At 36.6% G+C, this 19016-nt stretch overlaps 1 protein-coding gene across 2 annotated transcripts in view; it reads left to right on the forward strand.

Moving 5' to 3' along the window:
• The window catches only part of LOC148371844 (plectin-like), a 76864-nt gene that overhangs the window by 23542 nt on the left and 34306 nt on the right, over window positions 1-19016 (forward strand). The window contains exons 2-6 of one of the 2 annotated variants that reach the window (XM_088326490.1): window positions 8999-9060; window positions 14750-14764; window positions 15269-15358; window positions 18474-18551; window positions 18633-18737. In XM_088326490.1, the coding sequence (XP_088182616.1) occupies window positions 8999-9060; window positions 14750-14764; window positions 15269-15358; window positions 18474-18551; window positions 18633-18737 (350 nt within the window). Of the gene's footprint in view, window positions 1-7661; window positions 7869-8998; window positions 9061-14749; window positions 14765-15268; window positions 15359-18473; window positions 18552-18632; window positions 18738-19016 lie in introns of those variants that run through there. The other variant, XM_088326491.1, reaches the window with a different exon arrangement.

Below are 19016 nucleotides of genomic sequence, written 5' to 3' on the forward strand. Positions count from 1 at the left end.
GTGACCCTGAGTTATTTTAAAACTCAGCTGTTGTGTCTAATCTGCAGACGTGTTGAGTGAAAAAAGATATTGAGATGTTTGATGATTGTTGCAATGAATTAGACATCTCACTCAGATGTGTGCTATTAGGTTGTAGTCTTAAAGGGACAGTGTGTATTAATTAGCACCTCCTGGTGGTAAGGAAACAGTCATTGATTGAAAACTAAAAACAATATTGATTTAAAGGTTACGTAAAAGTACATAATTATCATACAAACATGCTTTTTTTTTAATACGCAAGAGTTAGGAAATCAGCATTTATTTTACATATCCATGAACATTCATTTAAAGCAGTGGTTCTCAACTGGTCTAATTTGAGGACTAACCATCCCACCCGAATTACAAATGTAAAAAATAGTTCTACTTCTCAAACGTATTGAATAAAACTATGGTGCCGTTGATTTCAGCGATAGTTGAATATATTTAGTTTGTTTTAAAGAATGACCAGCAAAACGATATTTACGATATCAGTGCTCAATTAGCTGCATGTTTAATGAAATCAGTAACATAAAATGAAAGGATTCAACTACTACGATTTATACATTTCAAAACAAATCAAATGATGTACTTTAAGCTGAGAAACCCACACAGCAGTTTTATTCCACAAACCACAAATTCAACAAAAGTGATGTTCAAAGTTATTCAAATACACAACATTTTCTTTTGATTAGCTTGTCAGTATTTAAATACTCTCCGACCAAGTGTTACCACCTTTTTTCTGCTGGGCAATATCGCCATCTGCAGTTTAATAGTGTAAATGACTCAGTTTTTTCTTCTTAGCATTATTTTTGCCAATTTAAAGGCCCGTGACCCAGTTTTGGGTTGTGACGCACCAGTTGAAAAACACTGCCCTAAAGGGATCTGTTATAATCATCGACCATTTTGCTGCTACGGGTACCCCAAAACCTCAATAAGACTGGGCAAAAAAAAGTGTGGTTTCTTCCATGTGGCTTTTAGCACTCATTTTTTTTTGCACTACACAATACCGTGACATCTAGCGGTTAAGTAATACACACTGTCCTTTTAAACGGATAATATTGGGCGCCACAACATTGTCCAATGGTGGATTTTTGTGTACAGTGTACCTCACTATAATGTGGTTTACCTTACACGGTTTCGTGACAAAATGGATTTGTATCATGCATTGCCTTCTACAATTTGATTGGCTAAACAGTCTTCCCGGTACAGTTGTTATTTGTAAAAAAAAAAAAAAAACATAATTAAAAACATTATACAGTAGTTATAAGTTGTTATAAGTAGGCTATGCTATTTGAGGTTTCATTGAGTCAGAATATTTTCTTTTTTAAAGAATATTTTCTCCATTAAATACGTGCTATAATGGCCAACTGAGATCAAAGGGCCCTTACAGTATATCTATTTTTTTCTACCGCTTGTATCTCTGTATTTATCTTACTTTTAGTAAAGCTGTTTGAGGCAGAACACATACGGGAGTTGGAATGAGGTTTACAGGGATAGGGGGAAGAGTAACTTCATCTTCTTCCCCATGTATTTTTATTTTGTCTCTATTTGTTGTAAATTGTGAAATTATGATAAGACCTGTTTCAAGTACAATCCAACCGCCAAGAATGTAGAAAAGTGAAGAGTTTATTCCTAGTACGTTTAAGAAATGCACATACGTGCACACGCAACATAAGGAGCTTGACAAAGGTTGGAGAGCTCTTGCTTGAGCCCGTGAAAAAGGGTTTGTTTTTTTGTTTCAGTGTATAAAAGTGTATTTTATTCTATAATAAATAAAAGATTCTCCCTTATGAGTTCTTTTTGGAACGTCACCCCGTGAAAAACAAGGGATTGCTATATATGTGTTACTAGAATCTACCAAAAGAATGTTAAGACTATGTATTCATATTCAACATTAAAAACATGTATTTTAGATAACTTGAGAGAGTTCAAGGGTCAAACAGGTTGTCCCTAGAGATCCCAATATTATTGGTTCATATAACAGACACACAAATTAAAAATAACCCCCTAAAAATGTCTTTACAAAGGTCTTTATTTACTGATTGTCAACTGTAATACTGAAACTCTCAGATGGAGGCCTAATTTGAATGGCTGGCCCCTGTTTTCGAATCCAATGTGGTGTTATGCAGAGGACTGCGGATTTAGGATGTGGAATGCAATGTGAATTCTGACTTTTCCTAAGTTCTCCTGCTCTTCTTAGAAAGATATCTCTGTAATACAATCCCCAGGGTGTGTTTAGGTCACTCCTACTTTTATCAACATTCCTTTCCTATGGCTGGGGTGTGGTATTCCAGATAATTTAATACTACTAACACTCCCACCTGAATGGACTGGTAGAGACATGCTGTTATGGAAGAAGTTGGAACAAAGTTGTGAGTGTAAGCCAAGGAAGTCTTATCCAGCGTGCGCAATTTGAAATTCAGCAATTTGACATTATACCTACTAAAATTTGCATTATTTTTTTCTCCTAATTATTTCATGAGTCCAAACACCTAAATACAGGGTATTTGTTCTCATAATAATTGTATAAGCACAATGTACAAGCCTTATACTGTATCTTGGAAAATTCTAAAACACATTTGTGGGTACAAAAAAATGAGCAAATTTCAGTAGGTCCAATAACTGACCTTAAAGGTACATTATGTCATACTTGACCACTAGGTGATGCAACCAGAAACAAGTTCTACAGAGATAAAAATGAAGAATTATCTTTAGAGCGCTCTGGTGAACAAATAGTAGCCTGTTCCTCAATTTTCCAGGCTATGAAATGAAATGAAATGATCTGCATTTATATAACGCTTTTCAAGTCAATGACTTCCCAAAGCGCTTTACATTGTGCTTCACATTTCCCAATAGCGGCCGTGATCTGTGCAGCCATGCAAGGCGCTAACCTGCTTATTGGGGGTATTGGGAGGTTCAGTGTCTTACCCAAGGACACTTCGACATGTAACACGGACAAGCCGGGATTCAAACTGGGATCCTTTAATCCTAAAACGATCGCTCTACCTCCTGAGCTACTGCCGCCCCATGTTAGCCTAGCCTTGTCTGGAAAAGGATTAAGAAACATTAAACACACAATATATTAATGATAAATAGTATGTATCCATTCACAGTGGCAATTGTATATTACATTAGAATTTAAACTGTATTAATTGTCATTGATAAAAGTTGTGAACGTCATATGCAGCGAGATTAGACATGGCACTCCAGGGTAAAACGTAATATAGAGAAGAGATATATGACTAGGGTGGCACGGCGGCGCAGTGGTTAGCGCGTGTGCGGCACAGTTCTAAGGTCTTGGAAACCTCCTGTGTGGGTTCAAATCCAGATACCGGACTTCCTGTTATCATATACTATTATGGGCAGCACTGTGGCACAGTGGTTAGGTCATGAGATCAAACCTCCTGTGTGGAGTTTGCATGTTCTCCCCGTGCTTGCGTGGGTTTCCTCCGGGCACTCCGGTTTCTTCCCACGTTCCAAAGAAATGCATTTCAGGTGGATTGGCCAGTCCAAATTGTCCCTAGGTGTTAGTGAGCGAGCGAGTTGTCTGTTCCTGTGTGCCCTGCGAATGGCTGGCAACCAGTTCAGGGTGTCCCCTGCCCACTGCCTGATGATTGCTGGGATGGGCTCCAGCACCCCTGCGACCCTACTGAGAATAAGTGGTGCAGCTAATGAGATGAGATGAGATATGACTAGAATAGGACAGATATTTACGACATATTTTGTTACAAAACTGACGTATGTTGTAATAATAATAATAATAATGCAATGAAGAATAGTGCTTTGTAACAATAGTGCAAATAAATGAATAAATACATTGTATTAATCATCGCTGTAGATGGGACCTACGACTCCACGTTTCACCCACCTTCCAATATTTTTGAGGCAGAACGAAAAAAAATTGTAGGAAGTACAGTACCGTAAAAAGACAACTGTAGTCACTTTTTTGCAAAAAAAAAAAAAAGTTTCTCTTTTTTGAATGCACCACAGTTTGGAATGGCGTAGTTATGTACCTCTCCACCAGCGATGATTATTGTGCAGCAAAGGCTTGGGAAGGATGGTGATGATCCTGTGAACAAGTATTTGTTCATTACACATCAAAATAAATACATGTAACCCATTAAATAAATCAGTGTGTGGTACAATTTCTCATTGATCAAAAACTCATGTCATCCTAAAAATGTCCTCTGTTCTGAGTGTTTGGGTAAGACTGGGGTGTTCCATCTGGTTTTAATGGAGCTGGATGAGGGAGTCGAGTAGTAGGCATTTTGAGACCTTAATGATACGTCTACTTTGGGGAGGGAAGAGCTCATGACGACAGTGTTCCACACTTTCCCTATCGTTGCCGCCTGCAATTTGGGTCTGCTCAAACTGTTTCAGAGAGCCACTGAAGTAACCCAGGATGTGTGGGGTGATACCATTTTTTCCATGCTGCTTAGATAAATCCAATTTATTGCCAACATAAATGGGAAGTTGTGCCAGGAGAGTCGTCCAGAGTAAAACCTGAGCCTTTTGAACATGGCTCTAGGGGACGGCCCCTAATGTGAGAAGTTCAAAAAGAAATTCCACCGTCAAAGCCAACTGTGAGCTCTTAAGTAAAAGTCTTCTTCAAAGTGTTTTTACAGGTTACAGTAGATTCTCAACATCTAGCACACTCGTTCTTCCCTTCTAAAGTTAAACAAAAGATATACGAAAGTTATACGAAAATTTATGAGACTTCATTTACTATTCAAACAGACATTGTGTGTAATATTTGACTACTAGATATTGCTACCAATATTGTATGTAGTCATTTTTCTTAAGTTGAGTAAAACAATACTTAAAATTAGCAAAATTGTTTTATTTTGTTAATTACAGACACTTTTGCTCATTCTTTTTTTTTTTTCACATAGTATATAGTTTTTAATTTTGAGGGTGCCCCTAGAATCAATACGGTCGACAATCAGGTCAGCTCCCTGGAGGTGAGCCTCGTGTTATGTCAAATAAATACAAATTCATCCACCTATAAGTATTTATAAAATGCATGTTTGTATGATCATTTAAGTACTTTTGCTAATTATTCTAATCAATATTTTTATTTTTTCAAGAAAAAAAGTTGTTGTTTTTCTTTATCCACCAGGAGGCCCTAAATAATACATTGTCCCTTTTACAAAACTCTTTGAAAATATTCAGCACTGTAGCAGCTTGATACTTACTTTGTTGATATTTACTTTGTTACTTTTCATTATCAATTGACATTTAAGAAATGATAAAGCATCTAACGTGGAAAAGAAACAAACATGTTTTGTTGTTAATGTACATTTTTCACAGACACATAAGAAGTATGTTTCAGGGTGATACTCTTCATCAAAACAAGATACGATATAACTGCACAGGCATGATGCTAAATACATGTTAAATTCCTTAAAATAAATCATGACTATGCTCTGCTCTGGCTCCAAAATGCCCACCCATGCACCACTCCTTAATTCCTAAGCTTGCCGAGACAATCAATGGAACTCCACGGGTGTGTCTCTTGATCTTTAAACGGGCATACACGTCCTCACTCATACAGACTCAATTACTCTGACTCATGTCCGTACAGGTCGGGTTTAATAATTTTCGCCTCAGAAAAAAACCCATTTGTTGTCAAAGAAGCTGATGTCAAAAAAGGTGGGGAAATACAATACACCTTTATAAATAGTCACATGACTGTAAAAAAAGGGATTGGACTCCTGGATGAAACACCCAACTTTCCAGTTAAGGTCCCTTGACCATATAAAGAGGTCTAATATTTTAAAAAAGACTCGAAAGTCTTTGGTCCTTACACAAGGTTTTCCAAAAGTATTGGGCATATTTTCACATGAATATCTTGGAAACCATAGATTATAGAAAAACAAATCAGGTAAATTCAAAAAGCTTGTAATCTCAAATTTTAAATGAAATGATGTGAGCACCATTGGTCACACGACACACATCAAGCCAATAGTCAAATTATTACCAAATGTGTCCCATCATTGCATTGTCAATGGTCGCAACAGCTTCTGTTATAAATGCCTACAGCTCATCCACATCTGTTGGAATTGGAGGCGCATAGACCATTCCATTCACTATTGCCCACGAAAAGAAAACACATAGTGTGAGAACTTTAGATCTGTGTGGCCAGGACATGAGATTGTGATCGTTCTGCCCAAACTGTCCAATCCATCTGTCTGGCAGTGTTGTGTTCAGAAACTGTCTAACCCTGAGTCGTCAATGTGGTGGTGCCCCATTCTGTTGGAAAATAAAGTTACTAGACTCTTTCTCACTCAAATATATTGACGGGTTTTCCATCATGCTGAGGTACGTCTCACCGTTGACTGTTGCTTTTTCAAAGAAGAATGATCTAGAGACAGACGACACAGCATCGGTCACTTCTGGGGAATCTTGCTAATGCTCAGGAAGTTATTGTTGATTCTCAGTACCCTATACGTGACTGTTGGGCTTTGCCATTTATGTGGAATGTCGCTTCATTGCTAAAACCAAGCCGGTCATCAAATCAGTCATTCTTCATCATCTGTTGCATTGCCATGCAAAAGTCACAACGACCTGGTTTATCAGTGCCCTTCAACTGTGCGATTTACTGAGCTTGTAAGGCTTCAAGAGTAGTCATCTTCTTGAGACTCGCCAAACAGTACTTGTTTCGAGAATAAAGTTCTCTACTGGCTCCTCTGATCGATCGAGGAGGGCGCCGCTGGAAAGTAGTGTGAACTTGTTTAATCACATTTTCTTAACTTGAGGGGCGTCCCGTCTTTCTAGCTGGTAATAAAAACCCATCTGTTATGTATATACCGTGCCATCTCACTAAGGACTTCCTCTCTAGTAGCACCTTGGAGATTTACGTCATGTAAAACTCACCTATTGTTTCATGTTATGAAATGAAACAAGATTGGAAAGGTGAAGTATTGTGGTACTGTGCATGCAATTTAAATATGAGGTAATCCACAAGTATGGGGATCAACATGTCTGACTTGAAAAGATATAATGTTGCAATCAGCTAATAAAAAATGTGATCAGAGCCCTGCTAACATTGCTTTCATAAAATAGTAAAGGTTAATTTTCTTGGTGTGTTTTAGCAGTATGTTAATCTCCGGTCAATTCAGTGTATGCTTACATTTTTACACGGTTTATATACGGAATTCATAATTGTATACAAGTAAATTGTAGTTTTTATATAAACGGCTGTTTGTCTTAAGAGTTTTGCCGTTGTCTTGTGGCATTTTTAATAATTACGCACCCTTTTAAGAAGTTGCTTTAATTGCAAGAGCTTATAACAATATGTCGCTTTATGCTTTGAGAGTGCTTGTGATAGTTTTTTGCAAAGTGATAATACACATGCGTTACCACACAACTCTTGCCTCCCCCTTCCTCCTGTTTAGGGTGTGTTTCTAGCCCTACCCACAATGTCCTCCACTAAATAGGCAATAAGAACTACGCACAGGAAGGCAGGGCTGAACTTTACAGGCCACAGGCAACGTTTAGTATGAAAGGAACTGGGTAAGAAAGAGAAGGCAGCAAAAAACACAAGGAGTTTAACAGAAGGCTAAACTGAACCCAGTCAGGGAGCGTGTTGGATCAGACTGGAGGCAAGAGAGGAGACAGTGAGAGATTTTTGGGGAAAAGTGATTGAGTCAAGGCCAATACCATACTGGCCACCTTTCGTCAATGATACTTTGAAAGGATTTGTATTATTGTGAAAAAGCCATAGGAGACAATGGCTTCTTCACATCAAAGGTACAGGAATTTTTCATCTGACAGCATGGGCAGAGAGAGGATGCCCTCAGACGAGATCTATTACCAGGGCATGTTGAAAGCTATGGACTCCAGGAAAGGTATCAGTATGAAAAGTTGTATTGCCTTTTAAACATTCGAGTAAATATATTTCTGTTGAATCATTATTTAACCCCCAAAAAACTTTAAGATATCTTCCACAAGAGTTAGAGAAATGTACCCATCCATTTTTATCTGTGGCTCACTTGGCTGAATGTTCCTATACAAACCACAGTACTTTGGCAGTTTGAACATTAGAAAGTATACAACGAATGCCAAGTTAAAAAGATAAACACCTACCTCATTCCATATGCAATAATGGAGGTTTTTCCACTTGTTTCTTACTACTGATTTTTTTCTCGTGTCACAATCAGGACTGTTAGCCACATTAAATATTGTTTCTTGCTGGACTGTTTTGGGTCTGGAAATGTGTCCGCTGACGCCGCTGTTAGCCTCCATCAACAAGCATGTTGCTGTATTTCTGAAGTCAAATGTTGAAACACGGGGAGGTAGCAGAGTGGGGGTAAAATCCTTTGACCAAATGTGCCTAAGAGTTACTCGTGTCACTATTCTGTAGGCAATTACCTTCCATAAAACTGATAAGATAGTGACTTTGTATTAAAGGCCATAGGGCACTATAGTCAAATACAGTACTTCCTGTGTGAATTACCTCTAACGGGTAGAAAAGTCGGGCAGCACGGCGGGGCACTGGTTAGTGTGTGCGCGGCACAGTTCTGAGCAACATATGGGGTAATTAATTCTTCAGGTTTTCCTAACTCAATATTTATTCGTATCAATTGTTGGTCAAACGCACATGTGACTTATTTCTCAGAAGGACACAACAGGATGTGGTTAAGTGCAGGAATTGAAGTTTCATTATTGGGTGTGTTCCCTGTGTGGTACTTGTTGCATCTTGTTAGGTGCTGTGTGCCATCTTGTTTTATTCAGACATTATGTATACAAAAAACATTGCTGGACACAAATTGTTTCTTGTCGATACAAACTCTTTGTGGCAAAAAATTGTGCATGGTACACTGATGCATAGTGACTCATATTCATGCAGGGTCTGGTGTTTTCCAACCGTTGACAAAGAGATGAAATGCTTCAACTAATAGTGACCAAACCTTTAATTCTCATATAAACGATTCATTATATTTTGCATTCATCCTAAAATTGATCCTCTGCTTTTCAGATGAACGGGATCGAGTACAGAAAAAGACCTTCACAAAATGGGTGAACAAGCACTTGATTAAGGTAAACCACCATTCCTCAAAACGGAAAACACACCCTATACCTAAATTCAGTTTCATTAATTTGTCTGATGAAAGTCAAAGAAATGTCTTGGTATGGCGTATCATTTATTCTTCTTTGTGTCAACATGGTGACCAAAAACATTAGAAAATATTGTTGAAATGGGGACACTTGAAATAGGGAGGTGTTTGGTCAGCAAATAATTTAACTGACTTCGATGTAGGGATGTAGCAAAGCTAAGTAAAGTATTTGCCTTCATATAAAAAAGAAAATGTCTGGGTATGACTCATTTTGATTGAAAAAAGTAGTTGGGAAATGTAATAAATAAGAATAAAAAAAACTTGTAGAAAAATTGTGAAAACAAAGTAACTGGCAAGGTTATTGTTTAGTAGGCACTCAAAATGAGAAGAGAAGAAAGACACCAACAATTTTTGAACTAGCAAGGACAGCAAGAGAGGACTGTGCTAACAACCCTCACGATGCACAATTCTAATCTGTTCTCAAGGTCGTCCCCTGAACCCATTTCTCCTTTATCCAATAACCAATGTTACAAAAAGCAGATCTTTTAGAAAGGGTGCTGAATTCAAAGAACAGCAACATTATTGACTAAAAGCGACAATCTAAACCAGGGGTCGGGAACCTATGGCTCTTTCTATGCGTATCTGTGGCTCAGAGACCAATTTGATTGCATGCAAAATTTCTCCATCTTGTTCAAAACCGGGATTGTCTATCCTATTCAGGTACACGTAAAGCCAAACCAAAGCTACATGCGAAGGCAACACTTCGCAGTATATATAGGGCACGTTTTTCACTACAATTTACAGTCAAGGTGTCACACAAAAAAAGGGGAAAAAAACCTCGTTTTGGCTGTACAACGCTAAAGAATCCTTTATTTAAAAGTTCACTATATAATCTGTGTTCAGTGTTCAGATACTTTATGATGAATCCACAGAACTGTAAATACGCCAAAACACCGGAAGAGAACTTAGTCATTTGATTGGGTGAGTGGGAGGGATGGGTGGAGCTATGCAAAAAGTACAAGCATTCCCTCCCATCTCTCGCCAAAGGTAAGCACATAAGGCTCCCTATTCTCGGAATGTTGTGACGTTTTTACAAAATAAATGCTTGCATCTGGTTTTGAAACAAATATGTATGAAAAAAGGGGTCAAAAGGAGTTTAACCGATCTTGAGTAATTGCAAGAAAGAGACAAGTTTAAAGTGGTCTGTTTGTTGAATTTGGGACAGGGGGCTCTGGCATTATTCTCTTTTCATAATTTTTATCAAATCATCAAAAATAAATGTGCTGAAGACTAAGCTTTTGTCTGGGGCGCAGGTTTAGCAATTTAGTAAATTTGTCTCATAATACATGGTGTGGCTCTTTCCCAAAATAAAATTAATATTTTTTGCTTTTATGGCTCTTTGAGTCAAAAAGGTTCCCGACCCCTGATCTAAACAGTGAGCAATGACAGTCGAAATAACGAACAACCCTGGCATCCAATGAAATCTACTTTGTAGGTGTCCAATATTAAAACAGATGCAACCTGAATATACCTTTCAGTAACAAACACACATGTCTTGCTGTGATGTTTGTTTCTAAAGTTCTCATCAACAACCTCGCCCCTTAACACCCCCCCCCCAAAAAAAAAAAAAAAAACGATGCTATAATATCATTGTTCACTGCAGCATATCCTATTCATAGAAAATTAGTTATACAACAACATCCACTCATTTTATCCATCTAAGAGGCTGTTATTTTGACACTCGTGTTTTTGTACTTATTGTTGGGTGACAATAATGTCAGTTTTTTAAGTTTCCAGTGGATATTAAAAAAAAGCATTTGCTTCAGAAAAAAATGTAGACTGTGATTGCTAGTTATTGAACCTTAAGGTCTGGATGCACTTTGGTTTAACATTTTCCGCAGATATTTTCAGTCAAACCAAAACAGCCGGAAGTTCTTCTTAACTCATATTCACACAAACTGAATACAAAATAAAATATTTGACTACTCCAAGCCCATGAATTTATTATTTTTGTGATTGTTGTTATTATTATTCCCAGTTCTGATAGATCTGCGATATAGCAATATTGTGCTAATTTAACCATTTTTGCTACTATTACTTGTTTCACCAAATTATGTTGATCTCGTATTTGCTATCATGATTGTAGAAATCAGTAGTAATAAGTATAGGCCATCCTTATTTTTTGATACAATTTACACATACAGTATAAATACATTATTTGTTAGCTGTCTCCCATCTTTGTTCACATCACCAACATAATAATGAAGGGGCTTGCCCCAAGGCCAGTCAGTCAGTCATCAACTGTATATCAGTTAACCATTTGTCAACAAACACCTTGCCCTCGTTTTTGTCTCAAACTGCAGCCTGAAAGGTACCTGCTGATTGACTAATTTGTGTGTAAACAGTCCACCAGACCGGTTCCCTCTGGAGTTGCTTCTGTAATAATATGTCCTCCTTTATTGCAGTGAAAACCACCTTTTCCAAACATTAGAATTTAGTTGCATTAACTTGATGGTAAGGTTATTCATCTCCCTTAGAAATTGAACTAGGTGCGAGTGGCAGGAAGTTCATTACAATGTTTTACTTTCCAGGTGAGTGCAGTTCCAGTACATTGTACCACCACATGTACTCACTCGCTCATTCTTGTTTTTTTGCTGAATGTGTTCACTGCAAACTGACTCATAGACATCTGGCTATCTTAGTTCATCTGAAAAGTTGAATTATGCTCTTGTTGAGTCTGGCAGTAGCACATGTACTTTGCCTGGAATAGGTAGGTGCTTCTTGTAGTGGGGCAGTTCCAGACATGTTAACCTAAGCATATTGGTAATGGTTACAATTTTCCCTATTAAGTGATAATAAACCTTACAAACACAATGCAGCACCTATTTACTCACAACAAGACAGTTGAAAAACAAACAAAGATTATTTGTGAAAAATTGTATTTACCAAATAACACAAAAAATCATTTTAGCTTCTTTCTTAGCTCTTTCACCACTTGCAGTAAAATTAGTATTGTTTGGTATACGCAGCAGTATATTCTAATTGTTTTTTTTTCCCCGTACAAAAATTTTTACATGGCTGGCGTACACAATTTGAATTGGTAAAAAAAAATGGGAAAAACACGGAAAACGTATAAGTTGACAGGTCTGCAGTTATTGTCCAATACAGTATTTCTTAACCCTTTTTATGTCACTTTTTTAATTTAAAAAAACAAAACAAAACCAACTCAAGGCACAACACAACATCAGCCGAAAATATTTTGAAATTAATTCCATGGCCCAGTTTATGTATTTTTTTTTCTTTTAACCATGAATGATCATGTTTCCTAAATTGACAGTATAAAGGTTTTGTCATTATTTGTGGTCATTGTGGCTCAGGACGTAACACAGTACAGGTTATTGATTTTGATCAAGAATTCTGCTCTAATTTACTTTTGTTTGTACAATATTTGAATTGCATTGTCTGTATTGTCATTGATAGCACCGTTGTGAAACAATGTATGCACATTCCTAACAGTTTTTCAAGCTTTTTTACATTGGTATCCTGTTTTGTAAGGAAAAAAAATCTAAATTATACAATGAGCAAGAATAATCTTCAAAAATATTTTATTGTGATTTTATTTTGTGAAATGGGGGAAAACATCATCACAACATGGAAAATAATGTTCAAGATGTTTTCTTTATTTTTTTATTTGCAGTGCAATCATAGACAGCTTCAGCAAACAAAATAAGCTATTTACTATATTTCCTAATCATAAGCATATAGAAAGAAAGACATGGTAATCTACTGCCACTTACTGATAAAAATGAATTTTACAGTTACTCGGCTGATCACTGGAAGAAATAATAAACAATGGCAAGTTTTTTTTGCAAATATAACATTGGGAAATTTATTGCGGTACACTTGACAAGGTCTCACAGCACACTAGTGTGTCCCGGCATACTGATTAAAAACACTGGTCTAATGATCATTGCGAATGTGGAATATTCGTGTATCGCCCCCCCAAAAATGGATGTATTTTCTCATCATTGCCATCACATGCACTTCTTAATCATGACACAGTGACCGAGTAGACGAACTATAAAGAAAAGAAAACACATGTAAAAATGTACTGGTAAACTGGTGTGGATTTCATTTAGCATAACATGGGAAGAAAAATAATGCCATGAATCTGCACCCTTGGAAAAGGCCTCACATATTCCCAGGAAAGTGTTAAGCGTATGGAATGTTGTGCTACGGTTAAACTGACAACCTGATTGATAGCATTGGTTTAATGGTGGGCTCGACAAGCCTCACACTATAGGTTGGGTGTGGTAAGGAGAGGCCATAAAGGAAAACGGAGCCCAGTTTTCCTTCCCAATGTCAATGAGTTGTGGAGGATTACGTCATGTAATGTTGACCTAATGTCAAATGCTAGATGACTTGATGAGTAGTTGGTGACACATTTGAGAATGTGTCAGTCTTCAGTAAATTGTTTTCACCACACTACACCGTACTTGGCTTTGGGATAATTTGTCCTTCACACCTTTTTATAGCTTTACATTGAAGTCATTTAAAAATGTATTAATGTGATATGAAAAGTTGATGATAAGCAGGTTCTAAAGACTAATGATTTTTGGAGAAAAGGCACACTTTTCTTTCTTCTAAAAAAATAGTGGAACACTGCTTATTGAAAATGTTGAAAATTGCATTCCTGTCACAATTTTATGTTTGCTTTTTGTTCAAAAGGCTACATTTTCATGCCACCTAAAGACAGTATAATATTTTTCTTATCATTTGTGACCACAAGCTGCAAGTTATTCATGTTCTTCAGTAAGCTTGATGTAATTTGTGATATTACTATATTCTTAACCCGTTCTTTCTTATACAGTAAAATAACAAAAGATATACTTAAAATGAGCAAATTGTTTCTGCGGTTCCAACTTTGTTTTGATAAATAAGAAAATAAGTTGGATCATCCAAATTATGTGCAAGATTTCTACTTAATTTTATGTATTGTAATATCGTGTGCAGTGCAATATGAAAGTAGATATTGGTTCAAAGTACCATATTTATTCATATATAACAAGCATTTTGTTTTTGACCAAAAAACGAACTCAAAGTGTGGGTGTACTTTATAGATGAGGTTTTATGGCAGTATATAGAAACACTACTATAGACAGAGCAGGTATGCAACTATTAGAAATGTTTAAAATCAGAATGGCCATAATGCACTTACAACGTTGCAAGAGTATTTATGATGCAAGTCAAAATGTTAAAAAAAATATTGAGTCAAATAAATGTTTCATACCAGACTAGTGCCAAAAAATGAATTATCCAAGCTTGACAAGTAGTAGTCGGTTAAAATCTGAAGACAAGTGAGCACTGGTGGCCACCCAATGCCTCCGTCTGCATGCGAGTCTACGCTCGGATTGGTTTTTATTCTTGCCTAAGTGAATTATCCACCGTTCCAACTTGCAAGGACAATTTTGCTTCATTCCATTTAGGGGCTGAGGTTGTTTTTGCTACAAGACCAAACAATAGCATCGTACTATGATAATATGATGTCAAATTTTAGCTAGGCTCGTCAATAGTACTTCTCTCATACCCATTATACCAAAACTCACATTTCAGATTTTATTCCTGTTTCCATTTGGTGTACATTACTCATCTGATGTAATTTCTCTTTCTAGCCCTGGAGAGCCGAGGTAGGTACCAGCATGTTCTAGTTTATATTTTTTATCAAACGTGTGTGGACTGGAAGCTTGGCTGATACAATACTTGCATTGTGAAGCCCAACAGTTCTTATGTGTGTGCTATTTTCACATAGAATTGCGTTTTCACATCGCTCACCTTCCAACGTGTTTGACTGCTGCACCTGTATCATGTCCTCGCAGCTCATTGTCATCATAAAATCCTTAGTTCTGGTTGAGTTTTATTCACTGTGGTGCACCTCACAGATTTCTCACTTTTCATTGTGGTTTTGCAGGAGGGATCAGACTTGAGTTGCTTACGGCATTACATTCTTGACTTGATGTATAATTGCATTGGCAGAAAAGACAGCTGTAGGGCAATTGTTATCTCACAAACTCACTGCTGAACCCAGACACCAATTACTTTGAATTAGCTAACACAACAATATAACCATTTTTAAAATGGTGTAAGTGCTGTCAAACCATCACTCTTATAATTTGTCACGTTTCTTCTGGTAGGCCCAGCGTCACGTGTCGGATCTGTATGAGGACCTTCGAGATGGACATAACCTGATCTCTTTGCTGGAGGTCCTCTCTGGTGAAAAACTGGTCAGTATTTTTTTCAGTCCTGGATAGGACTTGTATTACAAATGCTCACACTTTAAGCGGTGTGTTATCTTTGTCATAATTTTCATCTATTTTGTCGAAGTGGGCATGGAGCAATATGATGAAAAGAACGTAATTTCCCGATTGAACACGCCATGATTACTTTAGATATGTTAAAAGAATGGGGAAAATAATAGGTGTGTTGTACCTTGTTAAGTTTTAACAATTTCACCAAGAATAAGTCAATTGTCTGAGTACAGGTGAGCTGTTTTTATAACAAACTTATGGGCTATTTATGTTTTCCTTGGGTCTTTTATGATTTATAGCACTGAAGTGTTAATGATGAGATTCCACCCCCGGGATTCTGTGATGATTTTAAAGTTGCCTAGTATAAAGCAGTTAAATGTTTGAATGAGTTCACTGAAGAGTGAAAATAGAAAGGCTATTAAAGTATGGTAGAATAATATTGGTTTTAGTTATTTATAAATTAATTCTGTGCATGGTAATATATGGATTAAAGCAATAACTAAAAAGATCCGTTTGGAGGCTAAATGAGCTCTCTTTTTAGTGAGCCGAGCCAAAAGAGCTCTCTCAAATAAACATTCCCATCACAAGTACCAGCTGAATTTTGTAATAAAATATGTATTCAATGAGAGCAAAAAGAATCCATGTTTGCATTTTATTGTTCTTATTTTTCCTCCTTTTTTCCTGATGTGTAATTCTACAACAAGGTGGTGAAAATAATGTTATTATTTCCTCCTGCCCAGCAAAAATAAATAAATAATTAAAAGTAAAATAAAAAATAAAACTTTCATTTTAAACCACACTATCCTTTCAATCCAAGCAGTGTCTTGTGTCTTTAATGAAGTGCATTTCTCGGTTGCAACTAGAGGGTGTTCAAAAAATTGATAAATAATATTTTACAAAATATTTCTATAATTTCAATACATATTTATATGTGCTTCAGAGAAATAAGTGACATTTGCCATGTCATTTGTGTTCAGCTCAAGTAAAAGAGCCTGCACTGATTTAATGTCAAGCATTGTGAGGCTTGCCATTGACCTCTGCTTTAGAAGGGCCCTTTCGGAAAATGTATCAAGTTAATTTTATTTCATATAAAATAAAACTTCTGCTTTATTTGTCAGTTAGAACATTTCAATCTCAAAGGAATTCTGTTTCCAAGCAGTTCCTACTAATATTAGACAGTTATGTTTGTTTCCGAATGTTTTTTTCCGTGACAAAAAGTGAACGTGATCTTAAAATTAGATTATGGGTTGTGTTTACGATCGCGAGTCGCCTCTAGTGATGTGCTCCTGTTCTCCCTGTTCTCCTTGACCTCCTGGTTGCTTTCCTTTAACCTTTCTCTGTGTGAACTGATTATTGCCATGTGGCTCTCTTTGCATTGCTCCTCATGGAGCTAGCTGAGGGAGAAAAACGTTCTCGGGAGATTTCAGTTGGTGAGTGGGTTTATAAACTACCTTGTCTTTTCACACTTGTTTCCGGTCAATTTCTTGTGGTTTCGCAAAGGTTTGGTTTGAGTTAAAAGTTTGATTTCCAATTTAGCTTTACATATTTTGCTGGAATTTTATCAGTTATTATTATCATCTTCTTTTGTTTTATACAGCTTGATGTTTTTGTGTTTGATGTTGCTGTCTTTTGTGTATTTTGTTTTTTGCTAGGTGCATGTGGCACATTTTTTAGAGGGAGAAATTCTGTAGACAAAAATGTGCTAGGATCCTACTTGACAGTTAAACTATAGTTTGCTGTTTTGATTTTGGCACAAAAAATCTTATAAGGGAGTCAATGTATCTATGGATGAAACAAATGCTTCATAAAATTAAACCTGTGTATGATTTGTGCTTCTCAGTATACATCTTTAGAGATTCTCACATATTTTTGACTTTTAGCTGACTCAAGTAGTCAGGAAAACAGTAACAGGGCAACATAGGATATGGCAGATATGTAATAGTTTATCTAATGTGTCCTTCTTTTCTTACTATAATATTACACAGTAATACTTTAAAATAAAACTTTAAAATAAGACACAAATAATACTGAACCTAAGGAAAAATAATTAAGCCAATATTTTGTTATTCCTTTACTTTAAAAAGAAATATAGGTAAACATTTTATAAAATGAATGAAACACCACACTTGCACACTGTTAAAACATTTATTTGTTGTCACAAGTTAAAAGTGTGACACTCATGAAAAAATGTTAGCCTTATAGAGAGGTGGGTAGTAACAAGTTACATTTACTTGAGAAAGTCTTGGGACATTTTGTACTTCTGGGAGTATTTTTTTAAATGACTATACTTTTACTCTTACTTGAGTAGATTTGTGAAGAAGGAACAGTACTCTTAGGCTACATTCAAGCAGTTACCAAATAACTTAAATCCCCTTCACGTAATTAACAGAATTTTGTTTGCTTTTTTTCTCCCCAGTAAGAGCCACTGTGAGGCAGCCTGTTAAAAATAGTATTGGGGCTTAAAATGTGCTAATATATTTGTTTAATTTATACTATTATAATTGTATTGTTTATTAAAGTACTTGAATTTACCTTGATTATTTTAATCAATTTTTGAAATCAATGTAATTTATTTAATTTTATTTGCTAGAGTTACTCAGTACTTGAGTAGTTTTTTTCACCAAGTGCTTCTTTACTTTTACCCAAGTAATTATTTGTAACAGTACCATTCCTTGAGTAAAATGTTTGGCCACTCTACCCACCTCTGGCTTTATATCATCATTGCACAAGTTATTTTTAAAGGGCGAACACCCAAAACAAAATGCCTGGAGAGGGATGGGTCCCACCGGGCTGTACATGCCCAAGACTCACCACAGAAAGGGGTGTTTCAACAACCCAGGTGGTTAAGGGATCCGTGTACTCAATATTATCTATTGTTTTCTTAATATATTCAATATATAACATGTAAATTAACTACTGTGAAAAGGTTTATTTAAACCAGAAACCTTTATTACAATCCGGCATCAAATATTTGGGTTATTCCTGTTCCCTCATTATTCATGCAGTATCCACTTCCCCTTTTAGTTTCTCCCTTATAATTCAAAAGGGTATTTTTAATATGAATCTAATATTGGTTATGTGATCTCTTCAGCCAAGAGAGAAAGGCCGTATGAGATTCCACAAACTGCAGAATGTACAAATCGCACTGGACTTCCTGAAGCACCGACAGGTAAAATATTCCTCATTTAAAAATTGTAATTGCCCTCTAAATCACTGATTCTTGTCTGATGTATTTAATTTTTATTTCCAGGTCAAGCTTGTCAACATCCGAAACGATGACATCGCAGACGGAAACCCCAAGCTGACCCTCGGCCTAATATGGACCATCATCCTCCACTTCCAGGTCTCCACTACTGTCAGTGTCGCATTTTATCATTTTATCGCCTTGTGCCTCCATCTCTGGGATCTGAACCTATCATCTGGCTCTTCCCAACTCTTTGGAACCAATCACAACGGAGTGGGCCAATCTGTTCTCAGAGATTATGCTCCATCTACGTAAAATAATGAGGCGAGGCGTGAGAGTGGGTAAAAGTATGGGTCACGGTGCTATTAATGGAAAGGGTATAAAGACCACGTCCAATATATCCAAGGCTTTAATACGTTTGGCCCGAAGCTAAAGAAAGGGTCCATAAAC

This window comes from Urocampus carinirostris, chromosome 2 (genome assembly GCF_059441175.1).
Source record: "Urocampus carinirostris isolate Australia breed hairy pipefish chromosome 2, RoL_Ucar_1.0, whole genome shotgun sequence".
In the NCBI taxonomy this organism is placed as follows: Eukaryota; Metazoa; Chordata; class Actinopteri; order Syngnathiformes; family Syngnathidae; genus Urocampus; species Urocampus carinirostris.